We start from the raw sequence: 27,207 nt of genomic DNA, 5'->3' as shown, positions 1-27,207 counted from the left end.
GCATAACATCGTAGATTTTGACCCCAACATTACTGTCATGTACCTCTCTCCGAGCACCACATCTCTTCTACAGCCAATGGATAAGGGAATAATTGCTCTCTTCAAGTGTTACTATATGAAGCATACACAGCAGCAAGCAATAGCTGCAACTGATCTTGATGAGTCCATTACACTTCATGACTTTTGGAAGAGATACGATAGCTACAAGGCTGTACAGAACATAACAGTGGCATGGAATGATGTACAGAGCATGGCTATGAATGGGGTATGGAAGAAGCTATGCTCACAATTCATGAATGATTTTAAGGGGTTTGATAATGTTGCCATCAACAAAACGTTGGTGACTACGAGCAAAGAACTAGAAATGGATTTGGAGGAGGAGGATTTCACAGATTTATTTGAAAAATGGCAAACGAGGATTTGATAGAGCTTCATGAGCAGCAAAATAAAGAAGAGGAAGTCAAACCTGAGCCACATCACCTTACTATTAAGAAAATGCACCAAGCATTTGCATATATCAAAAAAGGTCTTTCTATGTTTGAGGATATGGATCCAAATGCTCAACGTTTTTCCAAGATTATGGGGGTTTGTCACAAAGCTTTTGCTCCTTATAATGTAATCCTTAAGAAAAAGAAGACAGTTCAAGGAACTCTCAACTGGTTTTTTAAGCGCATCAAATAACAAGAACAGCCAGAGTCAGCTGATGATGTTGACGATCCACAGCCATCTACATCCGCAACATAAACCACCAAATTGTATGTACATATCGGTAAATTTAAAATAATTTAGTTGTTTTACTATTGCAAAATAATAATAATTACTGAATTTGTTTTTTAAGCTTAAAAAAGGCTTTTATTTTACCATGTCTTATTGCAAACATCATTCATAAATAAAGTGTCTGCGATGGACAGTAAACACCACCAAATTGTGTTTGTAAATTTAGATTACATTTTTTTTTACTGTACTGAATTAAAAAATAAAACTTATTTGTAAGCTTAAAATAGGTTTTTATTAACCTTGTATTATTGAAAATGCATTCATGAAATAAAGAACAGAACTGGGAATGGTTATTATCGGTTTAGCATAGAGACAAGTAAATTCGGCCTAGCCTAGCCTAGCCTAGAGACAACTTAAGTCGTGTCTCCTGGAACTAATTAATGATGTAGGGTGAGGTATGCCTGTATATGTATATGTGTCTTTGTGTTTGTTCCCCCCACCACCACTTGACAACTGGTGTTGATGTGTTTGTGTCCCCTAACTTAGTGAGGCTTAAAAAAATAAGTCCTGGGGTTGATTTGACTAAAACCCTTCAAGGTGGTGCCCGAGCATGGCTACAGTTAAACTACTGAAATGAGTAAAAAAAAAATAATTTATGTCTTGCTGTGAGATTAGGCCCACAGAGCCTTCAGCAGCTTAGGAGGATTGAACTGATTAACTTATTTTACTAAAGTTATTTTACTAAATTTTTTAATCATTTTCAAAATTGATAGTAATAAATACAGTATCTTTCAACCCTTAAATTTCAAGACAGTTGTTTCTACATTTCAACATAATGTTTTTCTAATTTGTTCTTACTAACAGAGAAATGTGTCTTTGGGATACCAGTGATGGACGTTGCCTTGAATCTACCAAATTACCTTTAGTTCATACATGTATTCAGGTATATTTCATTTATTCCCTCATTCTCAATGTTCTTCAAAATTTTTAATTAAAATCATCTTTTGTTCAAAATTAATAAAGTATTTTTTAAATTACCATGATGCAAAACAACTCTGACTTCAGTTAGATATTTAATGTTAAGATGAATTTTGATTTATAAAATAGAATTTTGGTTTATAAAGTATTTGAGTTGTGAGTACATTTGGTCAATAGAAACTGAAAGAAGCCCATCATATATTTGTAGTGGACTCTTCTATCATATGCTGAACAACCTACATAGATGATTTGTATATAGTGATCAAATGTTCATGTTGTACATGAGCTCACTCACTCTATTAAATTGATATTACCTGAACAGGTGCACTCAAATGTTGAAGTGATTGCAGAGCAACAGAATGAAATGAAGCATTTCGCTCAAGAACGCAACTTGATGGTTGTAAATTAGCATCATTGTCATTCATTTCAATTCCTCTGTGGAAAACAGATTTGGCCATGAGGAAATATTATCAATCCAGGGTGGTGGATTGGTATGACTATAAGGTGAGATTCCTTGTGGTATCTATTCTGGCTCTTTGCGTTCTGACAACAGTGTTTGCTACAACTTTGGTGTTAAACTGTATCAGCTCAAGTTGACAGCATTTCCATTAGACAAATATCAGTGATGTGGAGAGGGATAACTTGCATGCATGGACTACTGCTAGTCTTCCATAAAATATCTTGTCCGTGAGCAGTTACATGGTTGACTTTGACCCTATAAGTACTCATAATTTGCATATATGTTAATAAGCACAAACATGGTTGTTTGGCTAAAATGCTTGCTTCTCAACCATGTGGTTTTGGGTTCCATCCCACGATGTCACACCTTGAGCAAGTGTCTTCTACTATAGCCCCAGGCAAACCAAAGTGTTGTAAGTGGATTTGGTTGACAGAAACTGAAAGAGGCTTGTCATACAAGGCATGGCTGTGTGATAAGAAGTTTGCTTCTCAACCACATGATTCCAGGTTCAGTCCCACTGTGAGGCACCTTGGGCAAATGTCTTCTGCTATGACCTCAGGCTGACCAAAGCTTTGTGAGTAGATTTGGTAGATGGAAACTGAAAGAAGCCTGTTGTGTATATATGTGTGTGTCTGTGTTTCTTCTCCCATCATCATTTGACAGCTGGTGTTGGTGTATTTATGTCCCTATTGCTTTGCAGTTTGGCAAAGAGACTGATAGAATAAGTACTAGGCTCACAAAAAATAAGTCCTGGGGTCAAATTATTTGACACAAACAATTCAAGGTGGTGCTCCAGCATGGCTGCAGTCAAATAACTGAAACAAATAAAAGTATAGAAAGAATAAAAGAATACATATGTATATATGCCCACTTGCATGCGTGCGTGTGCATGTGCACGTGTACCTTTGTCTTGACATCATGATTGCAAAAGATCATCACCATCATAAAAGCAAGGTTGTTTGCCTCCAGTTTTCCATGAGAAATATTTCTGGCCATGAGGAATTATTATTTTGCTTTGAAACAGGTGAGGTTTGATGACAAGAAACACATTCACTCTTAGAAAATCTGTCTGAACCATGCAAGCATGGAAAAGGGAACATGAAATCTTGATGATGGTAGTGTTGATGATGCTGGTGATGAATGCTTATTCTGTATAGTTTTGTAATATTTCATTAACAGTATTTTAACTAGGTTTGTATTAATATTATTATTATTATTATTACTTTATTTTTAGTCTTACCGGTTTCGCGGTAGTCAAGAGATCCGTCTTGTTTGTAATGGCTTTTACCCAGAGATCCATGTTATGGATCCATTTGGATTTGAGATAATCTTCTCCTTACATTCCAAAGTTACTCCAAATTGGATCAGTGCATGCTGCATTTTAAGACCAGTGAAAGGAGAGGGTAAGTAAAGTTATTTTCTTTTATATATCAAGTGTAGTATTAAGAATTTGATGTTATACAACTTTAGCTAAATTTTAATTGTAAAAAAAAAAAATCTTTACAAATTTTTCAGATGATGTGGTAGTAGCAGTTTCTAATTCAGGTGCTGTTAAAGTTTGGAGTCTGTCTGGTGAAGAATCTAAGGTGAGTTCTGTGAATTTGTTGCTCTTAGTTATACTCAGGAGGTACAGATGTGGCTGTGTTGTTGAAAAACTTGCTTCTCAACCTTGTAGTTTCAGATGTAGCTCCACTGTGTGAAACCTTGGACAAGTGTCTTCTACTATAGCTGCAGTTTGACCAAAGCCTCATGAGTCTTGTGAGGGAATTTGAGAGAGGGAAACTGAAAGAAGCCCATCACATACAGTGTGTGTGTGTGTGTGTGTGTACCCTTGTCTTGGCATCACTTGGTTGTTGCAGATGAGCATCACTCTCATAAAAATGATGTCCCTTTCCATTATTTTGTGAAAAATATGTCTGCCCATATTACCTTGCTAGGAAACGGGTGAGGGCTGACACCAAAAAAGGCATCAAGCCATAGAAAATCTAACTCAATAAATTCTGTCTGAGACATGCAAACCTAGAAAAGTGGATGTTAAAAGCAATGATGATGATTATTATTCTTGTGCACAAACCTTTATAAACATTTAATTTATTTACTAAGTTTTTCTCAGTTGATGATCCAGAGCTTTATACAAGTTTATAGTTTCGTAAAATATCTTTGTTTACCAAAGTTATTCTCACTTTAGTTTGAAACTGGATACAAATGTTAATTTGTTTTATCAATATCCCAGATGTTTAAAGTATTTTGAATAATTAACACATCTTTTATAGTTGTTATTAGTTATTAGTTACTAAACTTTAAAAAGATTATTTACTTTTGTGCATTGGGGAAATAAAAAAAACATATGATGTTTCGTATTTTTGGAAAAAAAAAGAAAAAATTTAAAGACTATTTACAACGTATTTTCAATAGTGTCTACACTCTGACAAAAACAAAATATCCATTATGAAATGTTAAATTTGTCTTCAATGCCATAGGAATTATTGGCTTCATTAACTTACAACCACACTTCCTTTTCTGTTCTAGCTTATTTAACCAAGATGAAAGTTTTGAAAGTAATAGCAAATATCAGGACAAATAAAAAAAACAAGCAAAAATAACAACCTTCCCTCCCTCCAAAACAAACATTATAATGCTCTGAATAATATTCTTTTTTTTTTAAGACTTGCTTTCTTTGAGGAATAACTAACTTTGACTATTTACAGAAACATAAGTAATTAAAGTTGGTACTGGTGTATGCTTCCCAGCCACATGGTTCTATGTCAGACCCCTGTGTAGCACCTTAGGCAAATGTCTTTTATAGCTCCAGGCCAACAAAAACCTTGCTAGTGGATTCGGTAGACAGAAACTGAAAGAGCTCATTATATGATTGTGTGTGTGTGTGTGTGTGTGTACCTTTGACTAGATATCATGTAATGGTTGTAAATAAGTATCATCATCATATGAGGTCGTTCATTTCTAGTCACCTGTGAAAAATATGTCTGGCGATGGGAAAACATTGCCTTGCTTAGAAAAAGGTGAGGGTCAGCAACAGAAAGGGCATCCAACTATAGAAAAATCTGCCTTCATAAATTCCATTTGACCATGCAAGAATTGAAAAGTGTATGTTAAACGATAATGATGATAATGATGATGACCTATTTCAAAAACTACATCTATATTAATTACTTTTTTGTCTCTAAATGTTAATTTACAAATCCTCTATTATAAGCCTGAGGAAATGTCTAAGAATTTGAAAACAAATTAAAGAATAAATTAGATGCAGTTTGTGCTGAGAAGAACATTTCATTGCTCTTGATTTACTCACAACATTTTTTTGTAACAATATTCTATGCTCAAGAAGACCTGCCCACCACAACAGAATTGAAATCCTTAAACTAAGCTGCTACATAAAAAGCATTGGTGTGGGTGATGGTGCCAAGTAAAAATCACCCAGTATACTTTGTAAAGTGGGTGACATTAAGAAGGGCAGCCAGCCATAGAAACCAGGCCAAATCAGACCATGGGACCTGGTGCAACTCCTGGCCTTGCCAGTTCCTGTGAAGTCATCCAACCCATGCCAGCATGGAAAATGGACAGTAAATGTTGATGATGATCATGATTCAGTTTTCCACTAAATCAGATTAAATAAGGTATATTAAACATGTCAATCATTAAAATTGATGCTACAGATCTGTGCATGCATGACTTGTTAGCTGTGTTTGTCATCAAATTACAAAAGCAGATGCTTTCAGCTTCATTTACCAATTTTAACTCTTTTTCATTCACCAGCTAAAGCCTGTTTATGAAGATGAATCTAAGCAGATTCGTTGTTTAAATGCCCAAACACTGCGTTGCTGCCCATACAATCAGAGAACAGTTTTGATTGTCTGTTCTAAATCCTGGCAGGTGAGTTACATATTCCATTTATTACTTCAAACAGAATTGTCCAATATATATATATAAGTACACTTCTACATACATACAATCATAAATCTTGTCTGCAGTTTTAATGTAATATTGTCATATTGCTGACTGTTATATCTCTTCCCTTCCACCCTGCCAAAAACTATGTTTTTTCCCTCTTGATGCTTTACTTTGTTGACTGAACATGTAAAACATGGGAAAGTGAATTTTTGTTTCTAATTGTTTTGATTTGTTGTTTAGTAGTTATTTTTTTTCTTAAATATATTTCATTTTCAATATTACTGATGTGCATGTGCACATGTATGAACAAACATATGCACCATGCACAGAGACTATTAAAATCATGTGTGCATGTGGCTTTCACTTATATAGAAGTGTTTGCAATCTTGAAGATGTCACACATAGGAATACACATGTAGGTGTGTGTGTGTGCTTATTTTCATATACACGTTACTTGAGCACAACTTTACATGAATGTTAATTATTTGTTTCAATTACTTATCAGTAATATCTGTTGTTTAATGGATTATCAGTAGGCTTGTTTCATTTGTTAAAATAAAATGTCAGGAAAAGGAATTTGAATTTAGATGTGTGGTTTTGTTTTTTTTTTAATTTCACATTCATGAAATTTTCAATCAAAATGGACTGAAGTGGCTTATCTGAAGAAAAAAATATACTGAGATTATAAATTCTAACTTGAATCAAAGATTAAGAAAATGATAATAATATGAAATTTAATCTATAAAAAAATTAAAGTATTTTTATGTATTTTGCTTCAAGTTTGGATTTCAATTCCAAATGTTTTTTTCTCAGATATTGGTTTATAAAAGTATTTCAATTTTAACATATTAAAATTAAAAACTAACAAAACTAAGTAAAACTTTGTGTGACAAAAACAAAAAAAAACATTGATCCGATAGTTAAAATTATTAGAAAAATTTTTCACTTCTTTTGAAATGTAGCTATTTATTCAGCTAAAAATCCTCCTGATATGTCTTTGGTTTTTGTTTATTGATATGTCCTTCAGTACATAGTCTCAATTTAAAAATCGTTGGCATTTCTATTTTGTATGTAGCTCTGATGTAAAGCCATCTTTAGTAGTAACATGAGTAACTTTTCTATACTTTTGGCACAAATGATAAAAGTTGATTGTACATAAAAGCATGATAAAGGCTGATTGAATTATCAATCACAAGGATTGGATTTATATTATATACTGTATGCTCCATTCCAATCATTATCTTGCCTGACTGTCTTCAGATGTTATATTTATTATAATTTATTATGTGGGACAGAAGTTACAAGGAAAATGTAATCTAGCATCTAAAGATAATTGGTGAATTTATTCATTTAAACATAAATTTAAATGAAAAGGTGCAGAAGCTAAAGTGGTTAATTCAATAAGACTTTACAACTCTTTTTTTGTTCATGTGCCTTATGTATCCCAACCATATATCTTATGCAGCAAAATATAAATCAATCTAAATTTTGTAACTCTAGGGTGAACATATTTTACTAGAGTTCAAAATGTTAATTCATTTTTGTGTATATGCTCTCTCACATGGATAATTCTTCTAAGCCATTCTCAGTGTCTGTTCTGTGTTTCAAAGGATTCTAAAATATCTGTCAATGGTTTAAGAGTAAATAGAAATGTTTGCATTTTTTTTTTCCTAATAAAATTTTGTCATTGCCACTTTCTTCTAATATCTTTAACCCCTTTGTTATCATATTTCTTTTGAAATATACTGCCTTTATTTCTATTGATTTGAATATCATAAATAATTTAGTAAAATAATTTTGGCACTTTAATCTGGTATTTAAGGTGGCAAGCTAGCAGGATTGTTAGCTGCATTTCAGCCATCATTATATTTTGAATTCAAATTCCATCAAGGTCAATTTTGCCTTTCATCCTTTTAGGATTGATAAAATAAGTACCAGTTGAGCAGTGGGGGCAATGTAATCAACTTACCTCATCCCTCGAAGTTGCTAGCCTTTTGATTTGCTGTTAGTAGTTTTTTTTTTCTTAAGTATATTTCATTTTCAATATTACTGATGTGTATGTGCACACGTATGCACATGCATATGCACCATGCACAGAGGTTGGTTTTAAATGGTTAAAATTTGATGGTATTGTAAGAAATCTTCTAACATCAAATTGAACACATTTTTTAAACATCTACCTCTGTTTATAAGTCAACTTCTCTGTCATTGTACAATGATAATTCATCAATCTTGGTTAGAATACCTCAGCCAACTAGGATACACTGTGAATCTTCTTTCTCATTACCATCATATTTGCTATAGTTTACTGTCAAGTTTCCTGTGCTCATATGGTTTAAGGAGTTCTACATAGCAGATTATGCCTGTACACTTTAATTATGGGTTATTCTATCTGCAAGTCTCAATTTATTTCACAATAAATGTCTCTTTGTTTAAATGTGTTCTTGCTATGATGTTTCAGTTCATGGACCTTCTTTGCATCTATGTACATTACATAAGTACCAACCAATTGTTTTCTTAGTTTATTCTCTGCCTTTCTCTAAGTATTGAAACCCAATATTATTATGATATCAGACTGTCAATCAACATGTCTATTGCTCATAATCCCTCATTAAAAACAGTGCATCTCATTTGTGTAGCTGTATAATTGATAAATGTTGCTTTACTTGCAGTATTAAAAGTCACCCTTATAATCTTCATTTATTGTGAGATTGACTCCAATTTGTTCACTTTTTCTAACTATTCTTGTGAGGATAGATTTTATGAGTGTTTTGTGGGTTTCATGTAGTCTATCTTAAATTCATCACAAGTGCTGTGCTTATAAGAAAAATGTAGAAACATCTAAGAACACAGATGACATGTATATGAACTCAACAGTTTGTATACAGCCCTCTCATCACTACAAGTTTGTATTTACATTTTCACTTTTCACAACAATAAAGCATCATACTTTCGCATTACATAAGAATTATGTTTCATGCTGATGTCATCACTGGGTCAAACTTGCTTGGATTTCCAACATCTCTTTTGTCTCTGTCTTCCATAGGATGTGACATCTAGTGTCATTTATTAACTGATTGATGTATGCCTTCACAATGCAATTGTAACTGTGCTGAGGTGTCAAAAGTAGGGTGACACTAAACCAGCTCCTTACTTCTCTAACAGTGTCCAGCAAAGTGAAATCTTATGCAGATATGTTACTGCTAACATAGCTCCCTTTATCAAGGGCTGTTAGTGAGTCATTGTTCCATGCCATGATCTGTAGACTCAGAATAGATATTTTTCAAAGTGACTGTCATATAATAATTTTTAAGCTTGATGAATGCATGTCATTCTGAAACAGCTATATTATAGATCACTGAAAACTTATCTGTATTCATAATTTTTAAAATTTTGCTGATGCATTAAAAATTTGTTTTTCAACATGAAACTCATAAATCACAATTTTTCTCATTGTGTATATCGTTTAAACTTCAATTTTTGATAATTGCATACTTTTCTTAATTGATAACTTTAACGTTCACAATTTTCTATTGTAAAATGGTATTTGATGCTCATAAATTGTTGATTCATTTAAAGATTTATTGAAATTCTACTATATTCCATGCATCCCCCTTAAGATATACTTATATACATAATATCAATATTTCTTTCACTCCTATAGTCTTTTTTATGGCCCTTTCTCTCATCTTTAACTTTATACTTGTCAAGGAATTGCTCAAGCCTTACTAAAGAATTTAATGAAATATGTTTACTTGCATGTTTCCATTTCAAGCCTTTTCCAAGTTTTATACATCATGCAGCCTCCCTGGCTAAACTCTAGAATAGAAACCAGATGACCTGTGTACATAATTTGTCAAATCCTGTGCCAAATCTCATATTCTTTCATCAGGATTTCTAGAGCAAAATTGAAGAATTTGTGTTGAGGTCAGTGTCGTAAGAAGCATTTGCATAGTTTTAGAATTCTAACAAGAATAGATTTCCACGACTCATCAGATTTCTTCATCAAATATCACTTTTAAATCAATAAATATACGATAAAACTAGTCATTTCTTTTCATGCTGTTCAAGATAGATTTCTGTGATGTTTAGATATTTCTTTAACAAAAGTTATAGTTTCCGATTAAGATGCTATTTTATCTGAAGTAATGAGCATTTTCTGATTTTTCTTTTGTTATGAGCTAAAAATTTGCCACATGGAAGAGTCATTTTGGTTATTTAAGAACACACAAAAATTGTTATATTTATGAGCTGATTCTTTATCAGTAAACAAATTGGATATATAAGTTTTATATACATATTGCTTATATTTAAATGAATCATATGTGTTACTACTATTGCTTATAAGATTTCTTCAGTTAATTTGATTTAGTGTTCATGGGTACTTTATTTATTCATTTCCCAAGATTAACTCTAATATCACGCTACATGTATGGATGACTTGTTTTTTTTTTTAATGTAGATGTAATGAATTTTTGCTATGTATCTGTTTCTTTTTCTTTTTACAATTGTATTTCTTAAAAACAAGTTTTTCATTTGTTCTGATTTTCATTTGTTCTGATTTGCTACCTTAGTTCAAGAACATTATTTATCTCTGAAATTCTGAGAAAATACTTTTTCTTTAATTGAATATGATGTGAAGCAATTTAGAAAGATGTATGTATGCTTGCATATATATATATATATATATATATATATATATATACATACACACACACACACTTACACACACACACACACACACACACACACACACATGTATATATACATACACACTTACATATTTACACACACATGTGTATATATAGACATACACATACATGCTCACACATGTATGTATATGTATGTGTATACACACACACACACACATCAGAATAAAGACAAACCAAATGTTGATATTTTGATATTTTAATATATTTAATACAAGGTTTGATCAAAAAAGCATTGGGGCTGTTGCTATGGTAACAAACTAAAGTACACAGAACAAAGCTGCTTGTCACAGATTCACCTTGAACTCTGTTGCATATGCATGCTAAGTTATAACATTCTCACCAACTTCTGTTGTTTTTTAGCAGTGCTTGGAAGTAAAGTGTGCAGTGTGTGGTTGTCTCACCACACCACAGAGGTTCCACCAGTGACCATGGTAGGACAAAAAATGAGCAGAGAATCTGCATCAACAAGATTTCAAGACATTTGAGATTTCAAGAGCAGAGAATTTGCATCGAGATTTCAAGATGTTGATAAAATCTAAAAAGATGTGCTGAGGCAGCTGCTTGCTCTCCTGAAAAAGGAATTTCAGGAACACTTCCCTCAATAGAAATGCCACTTGATAAAGGGTTTTCTTCAGAAGGGGACTACTTCAAAGGAGATTAAATGCTGAATTGATGTGTGTTGTAGTTTTCTTTTTATAGAACCAGTTACAATACTTTTTGATCAGACCTTGTACATGTGTTTCCAGTAGTTGTGCAAGACAGTTCTTCGCTGCTCATTAGCTCACTCTCTCCTCGAAATTAACATTGCTTGTACAGATGCACTGTATGCCACACATCAGATGTGAAAGTAATTGCAGAGCAATGTGAAACAAAGTGTTTTGCTCAAGAACACAATGCACTGCCTGGTCTGGGAATAAAAACCACAATCATACAATTTTGAGTGCAACTCTCCAGCCACTAGGTCACATGTGTGTGTGTGTGTTTGTAGTGACATAAGATGGTTGTAAACAAGGGTCACTGTCATACAAGCAGTGTTGTTTCTTTCCATTCTCCTGTGAATACTACCTTGCTTGGAAACAGGTGAAGGTTGATAAGAAGACATCCATTCATAGAATATTTGCCTCATCAAATTCCATCTCACTCATGCACAGAAAAATGGACAGTAAAATGATGATGAGGAGGAGGAGGGTGATGGTACACACATATTCATTGATATAGGTTTTACAGCAGATTTTACATGGTAGTTTGGAGTAGATGAAACATTATCGAGGCATTGTTTACCTACCAGACATAAATATATGTACATTTGTTTTAATATATATATATTCAGATTATATAAGATAACTAGGAAGAAGATAAGATGGTAGTGATGGGGTGCTAGAACAAACCTTAAGGAGCTAGATAGGATATGGGTAATGAAGCAAGGGGGTCAAGTTAATTCATATTATATTTTCTTAATGTTTGATTTGCGTCAAAAGAGTCTCTTTGGTCAGGTGACATGTCATGTTATCAGCATATTTGTAAATATTTTGCTCAACTATAGCAATTAATGCTGATAGTACATGGAAATTGACTACACTTATTTTTTTTAGAATGAGGTGATGACACCAAAAATCAATGTTTGATTAGCTGGGTTCCTTTTTGAACTCCTCCCACAATTGATATAATCAAAGTGTATTCTTCCCAAAGTTTCCTAGGAATCAATTTTATAGGCAGTTGAGTTTTTCCTTTCAATGTTTCAGAATACTTGATGAAATCACAGGTAAATTTTGGCATGTGTAATACACACATAGCACATAAATTACCATGCTATAGAAACATTTGTATCATGGATTAAACTATCACTATTCATTCATCTTCATTCATTATATTTCTTCAGTGCACAACATATGTAACTAATGTTGTTAGAATGATTGGAGTTGTAGAATACCTGATATCATTAAACAGCTCTGATTATGTTGCTTAATCTTGTAATTGGATCGTGTAAGGGAGATTTTAATTTTTTGTAGAGTTTACACCACTAGCCATTTACATGCCAGAAGCTACTGAACTAATAAGCATGATTGGCAAGATTCAAATCAGTTGATATATGTGTACTTATCTGTATACATTTATGAATATATATACATTTATAAGTATAATATTAAGTATGTTATAGAAAGTATGGGGTATTTACGGAGTGCTCGTAGAGAGCCAATGTGAAATAATACAATGTGGAGGAAAATGAAAACACAAATCCTAGGCAGTCAACCAAATTCCTGAATGCATAAAAGAAGATATTCAATCAATGTAATTGAATCATATTATACACATCAACATAATACATGCAAGTATAGGCATAAAGATTCTCCACTGGTATAAAGAATAAAACCAAACATACATAAAAATATAAGAGAGATATAAAAGCATATAAAAATACATATAAAATCACATATAAATAAGGATTACATATAAAAAGTTATGCATAATAAATACAGGAGGCACAAAACGAATGAGAGGTTGATAAATATAGGAATAAAAATGTCAATCTTTAAAATGGCAGACTGCTTAAATCATCTAAAATTTCTAATGCATCTAAGATATGCAATAAAAGTGACACAAGATATCAAGGTTAAGAACAGTAAATAAAATGGGTCCGAAAAATAGGAGGGTGTTTCATATATGGCCATTTCAGGGATACATTACCGGTCAGGGTAAATCCTTAAATCCATAAAAATGTTTTAGCCTGAAGGCCGCAGCCATGCTGGGGCACCGTACCTATTTTTTGGATCCTTTTTATTTACATGCATATTTATACATACATATACATACATATTTATATATATGTGCACAAACATGCACACATATACATAAGTGAAGAATGTTTATGGTTTATAATTATTTCAATAATGTGAGGCAATTATCACAGACCAAGTCTATACACACAGATGATAATGACAATTTGGTCATGCATATCATGTAATGTATGTTATATTATAGCACCAGCAGTTGTTTTTTCAGAACTGATTCAATATAGATTACAGAGATACATTAGGCTGCTTGCTTAAGTGTAGGTCATTCACCATTAATTAAAAGTGGGTAGTAATATAATTTGAAATGATAACAGGATGAGGAAGGCCAGTCAAATGTATACAATGATTTTATAATTAGGAATCAGTTAGTTTGAAGCCGATATAAATCATTCAAGTTGAAGTACTGTCTTGGGGACTGATTGAAATGTATCATGTTACGTTCTCTGGTAGCATAAAAATTAATTGATCTAAATGACAGGCATATTGATTGCAGTTTGTATACTAATATTGTTGGTATGTGCTTGCACATATAGACAGACAAGGCACATTTACTTATATGTGATGTACAATAAAATACACACACACAGAGGAAATTGTTCTCTATACAATTTCAGATAGCCACTGATCATTAAATGCTTCCTTTGGTACACACCTGGATTGTCTACTCTCTTCCTGCATACTATGTGTGTGTGTGTGTGTGTGTGTATGCTTGTACATATATGTATACATGGATATAGGTGTATGAGTGTATATATATATATATATATATATATATATATGCATGTCTATATATAGATATGTATTTATATATATGCGCATGTAAATATGCATATATATATATATATATATATATATATATATATATATATATAATATATATATATATATATATACACACACATACACGTGTTTATATATGTATATATATATGTATTTATATATTTATAGATATGTATATATATATATACAAGTATGTATACATACATATACATATGTATGTATATATACATATGTATGTGTGTATATATATATGAGTATGTATATATACATATGAATGTGTGTGTATATATATATATATATGTATGTATATATATATCATAAATATATTATGTATGTATATATATATATATATATATATATATATGCTAGCTGACTTACCCGGTAATTCCTTGGAAAGCGAGGCTTATCCCTTGGTTCCATTCTCATAATTGTTTCGCTCATCCAATAACAATAATACAAAGTATGTAGCCCTTAAAACGGTTTATGTGCATCTACAGAGAATACCAAGCTGTCTTACACAGGATCTTGATTTTAGGAATTCCCAATAAGTTATGAATACCCAGATTGTGAAGTCAGTTATGTAATAACATGAAATTAGTTACCCAATAGTAAGAATTCAAATAAAGTAGCCCCAAAAAGTGCTTTAATGTGTTCCCAGAATATGTAGAACTTAGGAGGAAATACTAATAAGGTATGTATACTAAAATTGTGAAGCATGTTACGTAATAACAGGCTAATCAGATATGAGATAATAACAATTCAAAGTAAATAACTCTGAAAAGGGCTTTTGTGCATTCCCAGAGAATATTACCCTCAGCAGCGCTAGTGTTGATATATTCATGAATAAGTCACTAACCAAAATAAGTGGATCTATTGCTTAGGAAAATACCATTTACCTGTTTAACAGTTGTACTGGATAAGTTGCAAAAATAACTCTAACAGTTCAAATACTAAGACATAAGCATACTTAATTTGATTTGTACCAAAAGATTTAGGAAAATGAAAAGGTTATTTCTCTTGGCTGTTAAACTGAAATATATTAGATATATATAAGAATCCCCTCTAGGTGCCCTATTATCAATTTTTTTCAACAATCTGAGTATGCCATGAGGTTTCCAGACATGAGTTCTACTCACGTGTCAAGTTTCATCAAAATTGATAAAACAATCTAGGAGGAGTTAGCTAACAACTCCACAAACTCATCAACAAACAGAACTTCCCACATATGTAGTAGATATATATATATATGTGTGTGTGTGTGTGTATTTATTTGTATGGTGCCACGAAAACATGCACCAGTTATGCCCCTTGAAATAGTTGGAATGTGGAATGGCATGCAAGCATAGAAACCATGCAAAAGCTGTAGCACTGGAGCAAAGCATGGTTCTGCAACCTTTTCTTTCCTGTGAAATCACCTAATACCCTAACACATGCCAACATTGAGAGCAGACATGAAATGATAGTGACAATAGTAGTATATTATCTACAGCAAGCAGACGCAACCATGCACACACACACACACACACACACACACATACACTAACATACACATTCACATATGCTCACACAGACACATATGCAAGTACTTTATATTTCTTATTATTTGCTGACTTAAATAATAATAATCATTCATGTATTTTTTTTTTCTGATTTATCTGATTCGCTTGCTTCAGTTGAAGGATTTGCAATGTTCTTAATTCTGTTGTCTATCAAATCTTTCAAGGTCTATAACTATGACCTGGCGGCCGGAGTGTCCGCAGCAAAAGACGCATTGGTAAGCTCTAACAATAGATGATTGTAAACCTTCATACAGGTAGTTTGTAATGACTTGGCTATTGCATTGAACTTAATTTTAGAAAGCTGATTTGGTGTGAAATATTTGTTATAAATTGGGATATTCCCCCCCTAATTTCTTCCTTTGTGTGTCAATTGTGTAGCACTTTATTTTGTTGGGTTTGTTTTCCATCCCTCTAATTTCTTTTCCTTTCCTTTTTCTTCATAATTTCATTAAAAGTTAATGTATTTTGCATTTTTGACACTATTAAATTTAGTTTTTTTTTTTTTTTTCTTACGCTTTTACTGTCTAGAAGATAGATTTATTTGTTTTCTTATATCATCATAATCAGTATTATTATATTTATTATTATTACATTTATTATTATTATTATTATTATTATTATTATTATTATTATTATTATTATTTTTGTATTTGAATTATTTGTATTTCTCTTTTGTGGTAGAAGGTTATTTCTTTTTTGAATATCTAATCATTGTGCATTTAGATGTTTGTCTTTGAGATTAATGAATCATTACTTTTATTAGCACTTTTATTTTTTGTGTGACTAACTTGGACAAAAAAAAAAAAGCAACGTAAAAGAAATTAATGCCTATTTTGTGTACTTCATTACCAATACATTACTATTTCGCCCTCATGACTCTGAATTGTGAGAGGTGAAATTGATACCTACAATCTATTCCAACTCTCAAAATCCCAACAATTTTATATAATGAATCAATAGCATAAATATATAGCTTTATTATCATATTTTCTTAACCCTTTTGTTACCATATTTCTGTTGAGATACTCTGTTTCTTTCAATTAATCTTAAATATAACAAAGAAATTCATAAAATAACTTAGTTATCATTAAGCTAGTGTTAGGAACATATATTGTGACTATGGTTTGGTGGAAGATTTTAATTCAGAACTTTTGAAAGCAAGACATTTATACTACAGAGCCAGAGGTGGTTTCAGCCGGGTTGGTATCAAAAGGCTTAAAGTCATTGTGATCTCTCATTTTACTAAGATTAATTACAAAGTAATCATAACTACCATAATAAATGCCTCTTAAGATTCAAACAGCTTATAATAAATCTTTAGAAATGCCAGCTATGCCTGTCTCCAATAAGGTTTTAATTAAAGTGTTCTGAAAAATGCAAAGTTGGCCTGAATGGTAAATGGAACACAACATACACAACTACTCTGCATCTAACATAAGCAAATATGGTATGGTAGTATAATGTTGATGGCAGCGAGCTGGCAGAATCTTTAACACACCGGGCGAAATGCGTAGCCATATTTCGTCTGCCGTTACATTCTGAGTTCAAATTCCGCCGAGGTCAACTTTGCCTTTCATCCTTTCGGGGTTGATAAATTAAGTACCAGTTACACACTGAGGTCGATGTAATCGACTTAATCTATGAGTCTGTCCTTGTTTGTCCCCTCTCTGTTTAGACTCTTGTGGGTAGTAAAGAAATAGGTAGTATAATGTTACACAAGTTTAAAAGTGATATACCTTGTGTGCTAGGTTTGTCAATCACATTTACATAGAATATAACAGGCACAGACATGGCTGTTTGGAAGAAGTTTGCTTTCCAACCACATGGTTCCAGGTTCAATGCCACTGTTTGACATCTTAAGGCAAATGTCTTCTATAACCCTAGACTAACTAAAGCCTTGTGAGTGGGTTTTGTAGACAACAACCAAAGGCAACCTGTTGTATATGTATACAACAGAGGGAGAAAGCTAAAGAGAGAAGAAACTGAACATATTCAGTTTCAGAAGATAAATAGTGATAAAGGAGTGGGTAGTAAAGAAATAGGTAGTATAATGTTAAACAAGTTTAAAAGTGATATACCTTGTGTGCTAGGTTTGTCAATCACATTTACATAGAATATAACAGGCACAGACATGGCTGTTTGGGAGAAGTTTGCTTTCCAACCACATGGTTCCAGGTTCAATGCCACTATTTGACATCTTAAGGCAAATGTCTTCTATAACCCTAGACTAACTAAAGCCTTGTGAGTGGGTTTTGTAGACAACAACCATTGTGCTTGTTCCCCACCATTGCTTCACAACTAGTGCTGGTTTGTTTGTCTCCATAACATAGCAGTTGAGCAGAAGATGCCTATAGGATAAGTACCAAACTTAAACAAAAAAAACGTACTGAGGTTGATTTATTCAGCTAAACCCTTTCAAGAGAGTGTCCCAGCATGGCCACAGTCCAATGGCTGAAACAAGTAAAAGATAAAAAGTATATCGAATTATTTCAGTCTATAAAAGCTTATTAAAATATGCTTTTAAACATAAATATTCATTCATCTGCTGTAGCTCAGCACTTTACAAATGGCTTTAGTTTCAGTAGAACAAACTAGGGTTACTTAACTACTTTAATAGCTCTTCACTTCAGCTATACATTCTCTAATATATACTGCTGCTCTATGATAGCTACTACAATATCTTTGGCGATTAGTTTCTCTACCCTCCCAGTAGTAACTGTCAACTCATAGTGGTCTTGTAATAAATGTAAGCTTGCAAGCAATTAACAAAAGTGATATGTCCTTAATTCATATTGTTTACGTAGTCTTGAGTAAACAATATATAACTTCAATTTGAATACTGTTCAGCTTTTGTGGGGATTATTAAACTCTGTACAAAATATCCAGAGCAAATCACAAACACTGAAATATATCATTAAAACATTCTGCACAATATACATATCAGTTATCAACTTGAATCACTTAGCACTCGATGCTGTTTTAAATGAAGAATTTTATTTTCTTGATGCTTTTTTCAATTTCTTTTTCTTTTTAATAAAAATTATAAGATTAATAAATCTTGTCACTTAATGTTGAAATAAGATTCATAGTTATTCATAAATCATAGTTATTCATAAATTATAGTTATTCATAAATTATAATTATCTGTTTATTTATATGAATTATTAGGAATAACTCAGAAATTATTAAAGCTTGAATTCTGTTTTTCTTTTTTGTAAAAGTTCAACTTTATAATGTTTAACTGTTCAATTTACTCGTTTTTACTAATTAATGAAGCTATCTTGTTTATTAATCATGTAACCTCTTAAACTGACTTAAACACAAGTTAAACATATAATGTTTTTTAGTTTCCTTTGCAAGATTGAAAAATTCAGCATATTAATGCAATTAGATTTAAAGATTTTTTTTTTATTTCATGAACTGCCATGCTTATGTCTGTGTGTGTGTGGGGGGGGGGTGCACACCTGCATGTGCATATTTAAATGCAGGCAATTACTTTGGAATACTTGTGGCAACAATATGGTTGTGTGATTAGAAAGTTTGATTACATGTTTAATCCCACTGCAGAGCAGCACCTTGGGCAAGTATCTTTTACCATAGAGTCAGAGGGACCATTGTCTTGTGGGTGAAGTTTGGTAGGAGGAAAATACCTGTCATGACTACCCATCAGATAAGGGTACACCAGGCACATGCATCACAACTATGTGTATGACATGGTGAACTCATATCAAGATAAACAGTGCATGACCTTGTAGATCAGGTTCAGTTAGAATTTTCTTCAAGTCGAATAGCCCATCCCACTGAAAAGGTCCTTGACTATGATGCTCCCCCACTACTTCTGCTCATGATCAGAGATGCACATATCGTCAGCCACCAAGTGACATGCTCAACTGGTTATGGTCAAACAACTGACAAGCAAATCTGTGGTATTGAGCAGAATATTTGTTGTAGCCCATATTTTATACCAAGACAAAGCATGTATATGATAACACTTCCAATCAATTAAGATCGGAAACCATGAGAGCCAGTACCTGGTACTGCATCAAGGCATTTATTTATTATTTATTATCATCATTATCATTATTATTATTATTTATGGCAACAAGCTGGCAGAATTGTTAGCAAGGCAGGCAAAATACTTAGTGACATTTCATCCATCTTTACATTCTAAGTTCAAATTCCACCAAGGTCGACTTTACTTTTCATCCTTTTGGGGTCAATAAACCAGGATGATGATGACGACGACGATGACTATTATTATTATTATTATTATTATTATTATTATTATTATCATTTCCAGTTGGCTCTTGAAGAAAGGTGAAATACTTTGTAGCCTCTGCCTGATTGGTGAGATTGATGCCTTTATTGCTCCTCTTGAGCGATAGGAAGGTGACACAAGCAGAAAAGATACATTATGTTTACATTATGAAGATTTCTTTTCCTTTTCGTTTTTTTTCGTTATGTTTTAAAAAATGTTTTGCTAAAGCCTTGCTTTATAAATTAATATTTTAAAGAAAAATTTGTAATGTTTAGACACTTAGCATTATTTTGTGGTTGTAATAGCGGCAGAAATATCAGATATGAAATATAATGAAATGACAAAAACTTGGGGGGAAAAAAAGCAAAAATTTAATTAGTACTATGTGATACAAATTGCCTGAGCAGTGAAGAAACTAATGAATAATCTCTTCTGGTTTGCGTGAATATGATAATTGCCACAGAAATTTCATGTGAAATATCATGTCAGTGTTTGGTGTATTTATGACTGAGTACTAACAAGAAAGTGAGCTGACATCTCAAAGCTTTTTAATGTTGGCTTTTATTTACTTGTTTCAGTCGTCAGACCATGGCCATACTGGGGCATCACCTTCACGGGCTTAGTAGGACAAATCAGCCATAGTACTTTTTTTTTTTTTTTGAAGTATGACACTTATTCTATTGGTCTCTTTAGCCAAACTGCTAAGTTACAGGGACGTAAACAAATCAGCACTGTTTGTTAAATGGTGATGATGGTGGTGTGGTAGTCACCAGTACAATGACACACACATACATATATGTGTGTGTGTGTGTATTGTAAAATAAGGATTCAGATAGAATCAGGTACTTGAAAAAATATGCACCAAGTAGGGTTTGATAAACCTATGGTTGATTAATATCAAATAGGATATTCTGGTTGTGTACACAGAGAAAAACCAACCCTATGAGTATTTAGCACCTAGGGGCTGGTTCAAAGCACACATTACATTGAGTGTACATTGTTGGTATACTCCAGGGTGTCCGACAAATTGTAAATCCCCTTGGTGTATTATAATCAAATGAATGATAACAGACAATGGATAATTGTCAGCTAATTTCAGCTGTTTCTTGTACATTTTTTTAATCGAAGAATGAGAACATTATTTCATTACAAAAACCATAATCATCAGATGAAACATAATTTCACTAACAAAATATCCTAAGAATACGGCAGTGATGTGGCTAAGGTCTGTTGAGGCTAACTAGTTATATTTCATCTGATGATTACAGTTTTTCTAATTAATAACGTTTTTATTATTCATTTGAGTTTATATATATATATACATGGTAGGCTTTCATGCAGATTCTATTTACCAAATCCATTCACAAGGCATTGGTCAAGCTTGAGAATATATTAGAAGGCACTTGTCCAAACCCATGTGGTTGCAAAGTGAGCTTCTTCTTAATCACACGGCCATGCCTGTTCCTTAGAACATATGACCAAAATATTGACAACATACTGGCAATTGTTCTCTTACACATTAATCTATAAGCATATTATATAATTTTCAGCACATGACTGTTTGTTTAAATGCAGATAATTACTTTGGAATACTTATGATAACAACGTGGTTGTGTGATTAGAAAGTTTACTTTGCAATGATGTGATTTCATGTTTGATCCTACTACACAGCAGTGCCTTGGGCAAGTGTTTTTTTACCATAGACTCAGAGGGATCAGTGTCTTGTGAATGAAATTTAGTAGGTGGAAAGTTTGTGAAAGCTTCTTGTGTGTATGTGTGTTTTACTTATTTCATTGGAGGATGAAGCAATGCTCATAGCCTTCACAGGCCCTTGTCTCTCTGTCACACTCTTACCTTTCATCATCTGGCACAAGATTACTTCCTCCAATGCCACCACTCCACTCTCTAAGGATCTTTGTCTTGTAGGTTACTTAGTGTCCCTGCCAGTGCTGGTGTCACATAAAAAGCATCCAGTCCACACTGCAAAGTGGTTGGCGTTTGGAAGGGCATCCAGGTATAACAAAAAAAAAAACATGCCAAAATTGACCTCACCTGTGCTGGTGCCACGTAAAAAGCACTCAGTCTACTTTGCAGAATGGTTGGTGTTAGGAAGGGCATAAAAACCATGCCAAAACAGAAAGCGAAGCATGGTGCAGTCTTCTGCCTAGCCAGCTCCTGTCAAACCGCCCGACCCATGCCAGCATGGAAAGTGGACGTTAAATGATGATGATAATGATAATAACTAAGAGTTTTAGTGTAATGCCATATCACATTGTTATAGTATGATACTTTGTTCATGAACACACAGAATAACAGACCATCAGAATGTCTTAAAATCTATAAAGGCATGTTAACTTGTCAGTTTATGCCATTACCATCATGTGATTCATGTCGACATAGCAATATAGTAACCAACTTTTTCTGCCAAGTAACCAAATGCACTATATACTTGTTCTTCACTTCAGCTTTATTATTATTATTATTATTATTATTATTTTAGTTTCCTTTATCTGAAATCTTTCATCACACCTCCTGTGACCTCTTCAGCGACTCTCCATCTCACATATGTGTCTCCTTCTGTCCTGTTCAGTCCAGTCTGTCTTTCTGTAATTTCAGACAAATACACTAAAATAATAATAATAATAATAATAATAATAAAGCTGAAGTGAAGAACTACTATATAGTACATGTAGTTTTTGGCCAAAAAGAAAAAATCCCCATCCTGAAATATAACAACATCTGTTTCAATACAAGATTTCACATCAGGAATCTTGCAAAACAAATACATAAACATAACCTTAACACTGTTTGCACGCAGTAAATATGCATCTTTTCTCTTTTGTTTAACATGACCTACACAAGAATAGTTTGACTTTCTATTAGAGATTATGTTACTGTCTTTTAACAATAGGATATTTGATTAAAGAAGAGCTGTAACAGATGTTCTGTCAATTAGAGACCTACTCTACTCTCCTTTTGCACTTTGTACCTACCACTTCTTGTTCTGCAAACTTTATAGTTTTGTTTGTATGATTCATGTTTTCTGAGCCAGGATGAACACTTACATGTGTGTGTGTGTGTGTGTGGGTGCATGTGTGGTGCAGGCATAGCTAATAGATGAGGAAGAGGACAGCTGTAAGGGCTAAGTGAGAAATCTGGAAGGTGTGAAAGAAAAAGATACTTTCACACCTTCCAGATTTCTCACTTAGCTTGGCAGAAAACAAGATGTCAAGTATATCAGGAAACAATATAAGAATAAGAATGAAGAATCAGTGTTAGGGGAAAGAGTGTAGCATACTGGTAGCGAGTTCCCCTCTCCTGTCTACAGGGAGAAGTGATAATATCTGCCCTTATCCAGTTAGGCTTTAACAAACAGGATAGATGATATTTTATACAACAGAACCGTTCCAACCTTTATCATCATGGTAAAGCGGACATTTACGATGATGAGGATACTGGCTACATTGGATTTATGTATTGATGTGAAGTAGTAGATTCTAACTGTTACCATTTGTTTTTATCACCTCTCTATCCTTGGTTATCCTTTAAAACTAACATTGTTTGTATAGCATGCATCAAAGTTTTATTACATTAGCAATTTTCTAAAAGATATTTTGAATCATTAACATTATAAATATATATTGTAAATATTATATTCCTTGCTATCAATTTACAACTAGCATAACAAATTGTCATCCATTCTCTCATTAGTATATGTAATCAATTTATAACAAGTGAATATAAATAGTTTATAAATTATACAACAAAACTTGAAGGATCAGTTTAAAGCAAGTTATTCCTTATAAATTGGTTTGTATCATGTCTAATATATGTCCATTTTATAAATAATTCAAATAAAAGGTTAATTTCTATTCTGCTTGTATAGTTACACTTTTTTTCTTGATACATATTAAAGTGAAGTTTGTATATTAAACTAAATATAAAATATATTCTAGATACCTTACATATCTGTGATGGTTTATCTGTCATGTACATAAACATTTTGGTTCACTTGAAAATTTTCCTGCTAGCTAGCAAGTCATTGCCTATCAACTATCAGCTCTTCTGTTTCTTCAATAGTGTCTCCTCTGAGATTTCCAATTTTAGACTTTATGTCCCCACCCCATCATCACTGCTATCCTATGTATAAACAAGCCTCTACATCAGTGGTTCTCAACTGGGGTCCGTATGGCCCCTGAAGATACAATATAAGATTTTTGAGAATCCACATTATAATATAGTAAATTGGGGATCCACAATAGTATTTTAAGGGCCCTTGAAAATTTTTTTGTTTAAATGTATTATTGGTGTGTATTGCAAAAAACAGTCAGGTTTCTTTCTCTAACATTTTTCATAGTTCAACCTACACAAGTTAATGTGTGAAAAACAAAATGGGAATTTTGAAAGAAGTTTCTATAAAACTAGTTTTTAAACATTGAATACTTATGGAGGTCCACTAGAATAAAAAAGGGGTCCATAGATAAAAATGGTTGAGAACCCCTGCATGGTTGCTTATGTTATTAGAAATGTCAGCTAAATCTTCAAATGCAGACGCAGGATTAAGAAAATTCCCATCATGGCTCTTGTGGTTCCAGACTCATCTCACTACATGGCAATTTGAGAAAATACCTTCTACCATAGTCTCATATTGACCCAATCCTTATGAGTAAATTTGAATTGACAGAAATTGTGTAGAAAACCGTTTGGAGGATTGTATTTGTTTTTAGGTGCTACACTTAATTTTTTCCTAATTTAACACAACCACCTGGTTCTTGGGTGCCATTAGCAGAGAACATTTTGATTCAAACATTCAAAGTCTCTAATATAAGAAAAACCCACAAGTTTTACATTCCTTCGTGGGGTCAGAAATGCTGTCTTCCCTCCTGTGTAAGCCATTAAAAATGATTTTAAATGGAGTAATAAAATAGTTGACAGTAGGCAAGTAGTTGTTGAAAATAGGACTATAACTGATTTTTTTATGAATTTTCCATTAGCTTTTGAAGTTTGTGGGTTTTATTACTTATTGTACTTTTACAAGTCTCAGCATACCCAGAGTAGGATAATTTGCATGTATATTTTTTTTTTTTCACAAATAAGCAATTGAACATGAAAATTCTATACAGTACAATAAGATTGTGATGATTTATTGAGACTTAATAATAGCAATAATAATAATGATCTTTTACATCAAACCAGTAACAAACATGACAAAAATAGACCAAATAACTGTTGATGATATGTATTGAACATATTAGTGGGTCATATTTTCCATATGACATATTTGTGTTTTTGTTCTTACCTGTGGTTCAGATCTATTGATGGTGATTGTTAGCATTCACTCAGATATTTAGATGGAAACCACTGTATAGAAATAATTTTATAGTTACCTATATGTATGCAAATTCTTGCAAACACACACACACAGTTCCTCTGCCTGCATGTCTGTCTCACACATACATAGATGAAGTTAAACTTTCAGTGATTGGGACACATATAGATACTCCAGTTAATAATTAAACAATCATATATCTATAAATATCATATTTTCTTGCTCATCATGTGATTCTCTTTCACACATTCGAACCTTAGTTTTTCCTCTTTTTTCTTTCTTTTTTTCTCCACCAGATTTATGATGCTAGTGATTTCACATTGTTGTGTTCAGAATCCAATCGAAATGGAGAGCATTGGGTTGGTGGTGATTTCATATCTGTTGATAGGGTAGTTGTCTGGAATAATGAAGGGAAAGGCTACCTGTATAAGCTCCCTACCAAGTAAGTAGAGATTCTATTTGATTATATTCTGTGTCCCAACTTGTTTTTCTTCATGTAATTCATCTTCTCTTTGGCATCAGTTGAAGACATTGCAGCATCAGTTCATACTATGATGATTTACTTTTGTATTTAATAACTGTAATTCTTTACTTTCACTTTATATATATATATATAGGCTTGGAAGGTCTGGAAAAATGGGGGTAGCAGGGAATTGTATCAGACTGCCAACAGAGAAGCTAGGAGACAGGTTTATTTAGCCAGAGGGGAAGCAGATAAGAAAAAATTTGCCAATGTTCTGCGCCGTGAGGACCAAAGACTGGAGGTGTTTCGTGTTGCAAGACAGTGTGTGAGAGAGAATCGTGATGTGGTAGGAGAGAAGTGTGTTCGCATGGAAGATGGTTCACTTGCGCTAAATGAGGATGCAAAGAGAGAGGTTTGGAGATGCCACTATGAAAGGTTGCTGAATGAAGAAAATGAATGGGATAAAGAGAGTCTGCCGAATGTTGACCCAACAGAGGGACCAGCTATCCGAGTTGATAGTTCCGTGGTAGCTAAGGCAATTAGAAGCATGAAGACAGGGAAAGCCCCAGGCCCATCAGGAATCACTGCAGAGATGCTCAAAATGTCTGGTAGTGTCGGCTATAGCCTAGTCACCCGTATAGTTAATCAGGTGATACACAAAGGGGTCATACCCAATGACTGGTGTAGCAGTATAATAGTCAACTGCTACAAAAGTAAAGGTGATGCCCTAGATACAAATAACTACAGAGGTATCAAGCTGTTGGACCAGGTGATGAAGGTTACGGAGAGGGTCATAGCCCAACTAATTAGAGAGAGAGTTAGTTTAGATGAGATGCAGTTTGGGTTTGTGCCAGGGAAAAGTACTACTGATGCTATATTCCTGGTAAGGCAGCTGCAGGAGAAATACCTAGCCAAAGATAAGCCCCTGTACCTGGCTTTTGTTGACATGGAGAAAGCCTTCGACAGGGTCCCCCGATCCCTTATCTGGTGGGCAATGAGGAAACTAGGGATAGATGAATGGTTAGTGAGAGCTGTGCGGGCCATGTACAGGGACGCCGCTAGTAGGGTGAGGGTTGGAAATGTGTACAGTGAAGAATTCCGGGTAGAGGTAGGAGTCCACCAAGGCTCAGTACTCAGCCCCCTCCTATTTATCATAGTCCTCCAGGCAATAACGGAGGAATTCAAGACAGGATGCACTTGGGAGCTCCTCTATGCTGATGACCTTGCTCTAATTGCTGAGTCGCTATCAG

The 27,207-nt window shown here is 33.3% G+C and overlaps 1 protein-coding gene across 3 annotated transcripts in view; it reads left to right on the top strand.

The window, feature by feature from the left end:
* The window catches only part of LOC115213026 (WD repeat-containing protein 7-like), a 117,814-nt gene that overhangs the window by 34,888 nt on the left and 55,719 nt on the right, over positions 1-27,207 (top strand). For 2 of the 3 annotated variants that reach the window (XM_029781927.2, XM_029781926.2), the window contains exons 4-9: positions 1,582-1,660; positions 3,390-3,558; positions 3,671-3,741; positions 5,930-6,046; positions 16,072-16,122; positions 25,791-25,936. In XM_029781927.2, coding sequence (XP_029637787.1) covers positions 1,582-1,660; positions 3,390-3,558; positions 3,671-3,741; positions 5,930-6,046; positions 16,072-16,122; positions 25,791-25,936 — 633 coding nt within the window. The remainder of the gene's footprint in view (positions 1-1,581; positions 1,661-3,389; positions 3,559-3,670; positions 3,742-5,929; positions 6,047-16,071; positions 16,123-25,790; positions 25,937-27,207) is intronic. The other variant, XM_029781929.2, reaches the window with a different exon arrangement.

The sequence above is a fragment of the Octopus sinensis genome, linkage group LG6 (genome assembly GCF_006345805.1).
Source record: "Octopus sinensis linkage group LG6, ASM634580v1, whole genome shotgun sequence".
Lineage (NCBI taxonomy): Eukaryota > Metazoa > Mollusca > Cephalopoda > Octopoda > Octopodidae > Octopus > Octopus sinensis.
This window is presented reverse-complemented; position numbering and strand designations above follow the sequence as displayed.